General features: G+C 40.3%; 1 protein-coding gene across 4 annotated transcripts in view; it reads right to left on the bottom strand.

The window, feature by feature from the left end:
* Positions 1-2,463: 2,463 nt before the first annotated feature.
* Positions 2,464-8,134, bottom strand: part of B3GNT2 (UDP-GlcNAc:betaGal beta-1,3-N-acetylglucosaminyltransferase 2) — a 244,507-nt gene continuing 238,836 nt past the window's right edge. For all 4 annotated transcript variants that reach the window (XM_072741703.1, XM_072741704.1, XM_072741701.1 and 1 more), the window contains one exon: positions 2,464-5,002. In XM_072741703.1, coding sequence (XP_072597804.1) covers positions 3,800-4,993 — 1,194 coding nt within the window. In that variant the 5' untranslated portion in view covers positions 4,994-5,002 and the 3' untranslated portion in view covers positions 2,464-3,799. The remainder of the gene's footprint in view (positions 5,003-8,134) is intronic.

Here is an 8,134-nt window from a genome sequence, read left to right as displayed (position 1 = left end):
CAATGTTTTCAACTGTTCTAAACAAGAATTTTTACTTCATCTGGCATTTTTCTTTTTTTTTTTTGTTTTGTTTTTTGTTTTTTGTTTGTTTTTGTTTTTGTTTTTTTCATCTGGCATTTTTCATAAGAAGGCAAATCACACTGAATTAACGTTTGGCTCAAGTAAAGGCTCATTCATTTCAGTTTTCCTGGAAGTGAGAAGATATCCTTTGCCTTAATAAACATATTTTCCCTTTCTGCATCTGAGGGGGCCAAGACAACTCAGAACACCAAACATTCTAGACCATTGTCAATCAGGGGTAAGTAGGAGATGGTCACACTTGGGGAGGCCTTTAACTCTGGATTTAAATTCCAAGGGATACAAAGTATTCATTCCCTCAAACTCTTGACCTCCTTTTCCATTCTCCCTTGAACAAATCAAGAAAGGAAACCAGGGTCAAGGCTGTCTTCTTCATCCATTTCCTCTTAACACCTGCCTGGGTTTATACCTTCATAAACCCAGGCAATGCTTATTCAGCCCTGACCTTCATACTTAAAATCAACATGACTTGGAATAGCCAAGAAAAGACTCAAACATGTTTCTGCTGAGGCCTCAATTGAGCAGGTCTTTAAGAATGAATTAGATGGTGATGCTTACATCCATCAGGTGGAGGCTGAGGGGAGAATCCATCTCATAGGCACCCAGAGAGGGCTTCATGGACTTCAGAGATCAATCGGTAAACATAATGGAGCCCAATGCACATGTGAAGCTCTAAAACCCAGGATATTCCGTTGCTAAAGAGGACACAAACCCCAAAATGGACATGGATTAGCATAATACAGTCTTTAAGATGCTCCTTTAAGGCAGGAACATACAATGGGAAAAAGACAGTCTCTTCAACAAATGGTGCTGGAAAAACTAGATAGCTACATGCAACAGAATGAAACCGGACCACATTCTTACACCATACACAAAAATAAACTCAAAATGGATTAAAGACCTGAAACCATAAAAAACCTGCAAGAAAACATCCACAGTAAGTTCTCTGACATCTGCCGTAGCAGCATTTTTCTAATAGATTTCCTGAGGCAAGGGGAAGAAAAGCAAAAACAAATTATAAGGGCGACACCAAAATAAGAAGCTCTGTACAGCAAAGGTAACCATCAACAAAACAAAAAAGGCAACTTATTGAATAGAAGAAAATATTTGCACTCGATATATCCATTAAGGGGTTAGTATCCAAAATATATAAAGAACTTCTACAACACACACACAAAGACAGCCCAATTAAAAAATGGGCAGAGGACACGAATAGACCTTTCTCCAAAGAAGACCTACAGATGGCCAACAGACATATGAAAAGATGGTCAACATTAACGAATCATCAGGGAAATGCAAATCAAAACTACAATAAGAGATCACCTCACACCTACCAGAGTGGCTAGAATCAAAATGACAAGAAATAACAAGTGTTGGTGATGACGTAGAGAAAAAGGAATCTTCTTGCACCGATGGGAACGCAAACTGGTACAGCCACGTGGAAAACAGTATGGAGTTTCCTCAAAAATTACAATTACAGAACCGTACGATCCAGTAATTCCACTACTGATATTTACCCACAGAAAACAAAAACACTAATTCAAAAAATCTATGTACCTCTATGTTTACTGCGTTATTATTAGAAACAGTCAAAATATGGAAGTAACTCAAGTGTCCATGCATAGATGAATGGATAAAGGAGCCGTGGGTATATACATACTCAATGGAATATCAACCCAACCATAGGACAGAATGCGATCTTGCCATTTGTGACAATATGGATGGACCTAGAGAGTATTATGGTAAGTGAAATAAGTCAGACAAAGACAAATACCATACGATTTCACTTACATGTAGAATCTAAAAAATGAGTGAATAAACAAAACCCATAAACACAGAGAACAAATTGATGGTTGCCAGAGGGAAGAAGGTGGGAGGATGAGCAGGATGGGGAAGGGGAGTGGGAGATACAGGTTTCCAATTATGGAATGAATAAAATTCACAGAAAACGTATAGCACAAGGAATAGTCAACGATATTACAACAGTGTTGTACGGTTGATAGATGGAAGCTGCACTTCGGTGAGCACCGCCTAATGTACGGAGAAGTCTAATCACTACGTTGTGCAACTGAAACTTGTGTAACATTGTGCATCAACTATATATAAAGAAATTAAAAAGGTGCTGCTTTATTTCCTAATTAAATTTTCTACTCGCCACATATGGAAGCATATATATATTTCTATTCCTCTTTCAGGACTCTAATGGGAAAGCACTTTTAAGAACTTTAAATGCAAAGACAGAGAACCCACTGAGACAGAGCAAAAGTTAAAAGTCGATATTACTATAATAGTTTCTGGGGGGAGGGGGGAACAGTCTCTTTTGGGAAAATGTAATCAAATATAGGAAACAAAAAGGGATCATAGACCATTACACATTACACACAATTAAAAATACAGTGACTTTATTTCCATCTTCTCACAGTCCCCAGTATCACATGTGGTAAGAAGCATCATCTCTATAAACACAAAAATATTTCAAGAAAGCATGTTACAAGATAGTATATGTAAGTAACAGTTTGGCAGAATTTTATCAACTCTAGTAGTTCAGAGTCCCCCTCCCCCACAAAAAAGCCAAGTTTTAAAATTCAAAAATAACAGTTAGCTTTATTTAACATATGTTACACCTTAACACTTAAAATACCATGCTCTAGTTAAATATTTCACCAACAACACTGTATACAAATAAAATATTACACAAAATATATTTAAGAAAATGTTTTGGTCTTTGATCTGAACAATAAATAAAAACACAGGCACTTCCTACACTGAGACAGGGAAGCAGTCTACTCAGAGTAATTTTGTATAAGCGACATGTGGAAATATGGCAAGAACAGAATCCTGGAGTTTTAAACTGACAATCCACTCATGAGAAGGTCTGCAATTTCAATTTTTTCACTTAAAGTTCAGAAATGACATATGCTTTCCTGGTCCACATTGAAAAATAATAAGCACAATATGGCTGCCAGGGTCAATTCAATCTTCAGTTGACCGTTACGGAATCACACTCAGTATCCTCAATCACTAAAAATTGAAAATTATCATGATATCGCCTACCAAACCAAACACAAGAACAGTTCAATTTTCTCCTCATTATGGCCCATAAGACCAAACAAGGCAAACCAGATATATGCCACACAGTGATTCTCATTTTGCAAAATTAACCTGATTAACACAAGAAAATACTGTTGGGGTGGCAGGAAATTTTGACAGAAGTTAATTTTTCTAGACGATTTTAAAAATTCATCCAAATTTCATGAAAATAAATGGAATTCCATTTAACAAAAACCACTGAATCACAGATTACAATGTCTTTGTAGCCAATACATTTATGAACACCTAAATTGCAGATAATTCACTCTGAATTATAATGGAAAGTAGAAGTATTATCATATGAGGGCAAAACAGAAATAACCAAAAATGGTCAAATTCTAGAAATATATGATTTCAGATGAGAAGGAAGGCAAATTAGAAAATAATGACCATCAGCCACAGGGAGGATCAGAACCAGTTGTCCCGCCACATCCTCCATAAAAAAATTACAATCTTCTGCTTTCCCTCTTCAGAAAGTACCACATAGGAGGGCTTAGCGGCCCTCGAATGGATACTACTAATAAAGGCAATTTTGATGGTTTAACATAGAAGTTACCCCTAATGTGAAAGAACACAACATGGGAACTATTCAAGATAGGTCTTTCTATGCAAAACTTAGTCTGTATATATTTCAGCAATTTAAATGAGCACTTTGCAACCGAGACCAAATATCAATCATCTCTTGAGGTTTTCTACTATGTACTAACATCAAATCTACATAGGAACAAATGTTATTCTTGTTTTTCTCTTCTATATCAAACGTCTTGAAGCCTTTATGCTTCTCTGGAACGAGGCCGAGCTTCTGAAGGCACATTCCAGTATAAACGTCATCGATGGGGTAGAGGAGGACCTGGTCAGTTATATTGTACAGCCTCAGGGCCAGGTGGCCAGAGTAGAGGAATCCACCTCCCCCTGCATAAGGCGGATAGACACCAGTGTAAACAACTTCCGGGATGTAGTACTTCAGTTTCTTATCCCGATGAGGTCCAGCATTGTGGATCACATCACCTATAAACAGATCTTTGGCTTTGTTCTTGGATAAGCTATTCAAGTAATTCAGGATGTGATGGGTGTTCACAAAAACATCGTCGTCGCCCTTGAAAACGAACTCGGCATTTGGGCAGGAAGCGCTCACCCACCGGAGAAAGAGCACTTCTTTCAGGGACAAGTTGAAGAAAGTGTCTCTGTAGTTCCACATGAGAATGTCTTGGTGCTTCTCGCTCTCAAATTTCAGCATATCTGACAGGTCCGGGTGGTTGTCCTCTGGCGGGGTCTGACCCAGTAGGAAGACTCTCACTACCGTTTGGTTCCCCACGTTGGTTTCTCTGCCCCAAGACTCCCGAATTGCTTGCCTTCTGGCAAAGTGTGGAATGAGGGACTTGATGGCCAGCAATAGGAAGGGTTTCTTCGCACATTTATCTGGTTGATCTATAAGCAGCGAATAATTTCGACATCTCAAATACAGCAGAAAGTCTTTAAATCTGTCTGGCAAATTGCTGAAATCGGAAACTACGGACATGACCCTCAGGTCAGGTTCACAAAAATTTAGATGGCTTATGTTGGAAAACCCGTATGCTTCTCCCGTCTGGTTGGCCAACATGTTCAAAATGGGATTGTACCGCCTGTTCAGCTTTTCTTGCTCTCTGTTCCAGTAGGCCACAGGGGGGGCAGATATCTTCCAGAACTTTTCTTTGGGTATTATTACTTCCCCCTTTCCATTTTTTTCTTGGCTGCCACTTTTGGAGACTTCCACAATCAAATAAATGAAGACATTAACCATCATCAGGATACCCAACAATTTTATTCTTCGACGTCCAACACTCATTTCTCATATCTGGAATAAAAAGGAGGAGGAGCATTGTATTAATTAGATATTTACTAATTTGCATTTGAGGAGCATCGTATTAATTAGATATTTACTAATTTGCATTTGCTGACATAGGTCACTTGCCTCTCTATCGTCTCTGGGATAGTGGTTTGGAACAGACTCTGGACTTGGACCGCCTAGGTTCAGACCGTGGCCCTCCCATTCCCGCTCTATGACTGTGGACAAGTTGTATAACTGATGTCTCAGTTTCTCCTTCTACAGAATGGGGACAATAACCTGCTTCACAGGACGACTGCAAGCTTTTGAAACAGTGGCTGGTCCATAACAAGCAGTTCGTGACTGTTAATAGTGTGGCTGTTTCAGACACCTGAGGGCAAAGACCTGCATTTACTAATAAATAACCTCACAGGTAGGTGCTCAACTTCCTTGCTCATAAAGACACACAAATCAGTGTGTTGCAAACTGATTTGCTCACAATCCATAACAAGTACATTTTATATTGTGACCCAGGACACACATTAGCTGTACTTGTACACGTTACAATGTGTGAGTCGCCATGTAATTCGCAAAATTTTCTATTTTGTCTGTTTCATTTTTTAGAAAATGGTGGTCCCAACCCCAAATTGCTTCTCAATCTACCATTTTACAGAAGAAATGAAGGGAGGTGGAGGAGACACGAGCCACCCTGAGTATTCAGAGAAAGAAAGTGAAGACTCATACCAGCTTTATCCTACGGGCCCCAAACTAAGAATGACCTGAAAACCATCAACAGAAGAATGGATTATCAAACTGTGGTACATTCATAAATGGAAATTTACATTGTACGTGAAAGACAGACCTCAGGGGCACCTGGCTGGGTCAGTCAGAAGAGCATGCGTGACTCTTGGTCTTGGGGTCCTGAGTTTTAAGCCCCATGTTGGGTGTAGGGATTGCTTCAAACAAACAAAGTGCTTAAAGAGTAAAGAAGACCTCAAATTCCATTTATGTTAGGTTCAAGAAGGCAAGATTAATAATCTAGGACCTAGAAATCTAAAAATCATAGGGATTGACATTTTGATTGGAAAGGGGCAGGAAAGAACTTTTAGGGCATAGAAATGTACTGTATGTTTCTTGGCCTGAGTGAAGGTCTCATGGCTGTATACATTTATCAAAACTCAAACTGCATACTTAAGATCTCAGCTGTTTATAGCAAAATGAAAGAGGGAAACGAAAATGACATTTTCGTGAAATATCAAAGGCCAAGAATAGACTTCAGGCTGTGGGCAAAAGAAGAAAAGAAAAGGCAAAAAAATAGCTTGCTGGAGATATAATTCCCAAGTTCTAGCACTACTGAGGATACATGACCGAAGAAGAACAACCATTTAGATAAGTTTGATATTAAAAGACAACCCACTGGGGGATCCCTGGATGGCTCCGCGGTTTAGCGCCAGCCTTCGACCCAGGGCATGATCCTGGAGTCCTGACTGAGATCGAGTCCCACATCAGGCTCCCTGCATGGAGCCTGCTTCTTCCTCTGCCTGTGTCTCTGCCTCTCTCTCTCTGTGTCTCTCATGAATAAATAAAATCTTTTAAAAATAAAATAAAAATAAAAGACAACACACAAAAGTGGAATGGCAATACATACTCTAAGGAATTTTCTCATCAGGTTAATTCTACAACAGAGACTCTACACTTAGAATTCCTAAGAACTATTGCATCCCAGGCATGGTGTAGTGTCAGAAGGATTCAGTGAATCTATGAAGTAGGTGTTGTTACTTTTATTCCCATTTTATACCCGAGGAAACAGATTTAAAGAAGTCATCGTTAAGGGCAGAGCTGGAATCCCAGCCAAGGCAATGAGGTTCCCAGGCCACCAAGCCAAGTGGTAGCCACATTCCTAGAACCTCTAGAAACAAGGCTAGGTGCCCACTTTAATCAAGGGTAGTGTTTATTATTTTTTTTAATATAAGAGGAGTTTTAAGTTTACTGGGTTCCCCTCCGCCCCTTTTTTTTTTTTGAGAGAGAGAGAGGGAGTGAGCATGAGAAAGCACAAGCAGGAGGAGCTGCAGCAGATGGAGAAGCAGACTCCCTGATGGGCAAGGAGCCCAATGTGAGGCTCAATCCCAGGACTTTGGGATCATGACCTGAGCCTAAGCAGAAGTTTAGCCAACTGAGCCACCCAGGTGCCCCAGCTTACTGGGTTCTAACGAACAGTCCCAAAGTAGAATTATTTGTCATGATGAGAATGCTGTGAAGTTAACACATGCTGGAGAGCCCAGATTAGATGGATGGGAATTCACAAATTCTTTAGCATCTCTAAAAATCTGTCTAGTAGATCCTCATCTAGTTGCTTGCGTTTACCACTGCTAAAAAGCTTTGGTTATAGACACAGCAGTAAAAGGTTAAATAAAAACAACAACAACACGAGCCCCTATCCCATACCCCCACACCCCTAAAGCTTCTGCATATCGGAAAACACGGAAAATAACAGTTATGTGGGTGCCCTCAGTTCACCCAATAACCAGTCCCCCCATCACCACCCCATTTCTCCCCTCACTTCTCAACCACTACCTACCTCCACCCCTCAAGAATCCCACCATTGGGCCACCAAGAAAGGGTCTTTAAATTTTTTTTTTGATTGATTGATTGATTGAGAGGGTGGGTGAACAGGGGAATGGGGTTGAGGGGGGAGGGAGAGAGAGAGAATCCCAAGAAGACTCCCACTGCACGCAGGGCTCGATCTCTCAACTCTGAGACCATGATGGGAGTGAAATCAAGAGATGGGTGCTTAACCAACTGAGCCACCCAGGCACTCCAAGAAAGGGCCTCCACAGAAGGCAGTTTAAAAACCACAAACAAGACATTTCTTACTCCTTAATTCCAATTTGAAAGGGCCCCAAGGCACACACAACCTGAATAACTCAAACACCCATACCCAAGTCTAGGGGTCACACCGTTTTAGGTCAGCTCCTTTCGAATGAGCTTTTGGGCAAACCTAAAGAGCAAACTGAAAGTCTCAGTCCAATACACCTTTGGCAACTTAAACCTCTTTGCTCTGGGCCTTACTCGCAAAGGAGAAGAGAACTCAAATGGGACACTCAGAATGTACTTGCATGGGCACTTCATACAGGTAAAGAAATAGCCACCTTTTTATAAAAT

This window comes from Vulpes vulpes, chromosome 16, assembly GCF_048418805.1.
Source record: "Vulpes vulpes isolate BD-2025 chromosome 16, VulVul3, whole genome shotgun sequence".
In the NCBI taxonomy this organism is placed as follows: Eukaryota; Metazoa; Chordata; class Mammalia; order Carnivora; family Canidae; genus Vulpes; species Vulpes vulpes.
The sequence above is the reverse complement of the archived record's forward strand: the minus strand, read 5'-3'. Positions and strand labels throughout refer to the sequence as shown.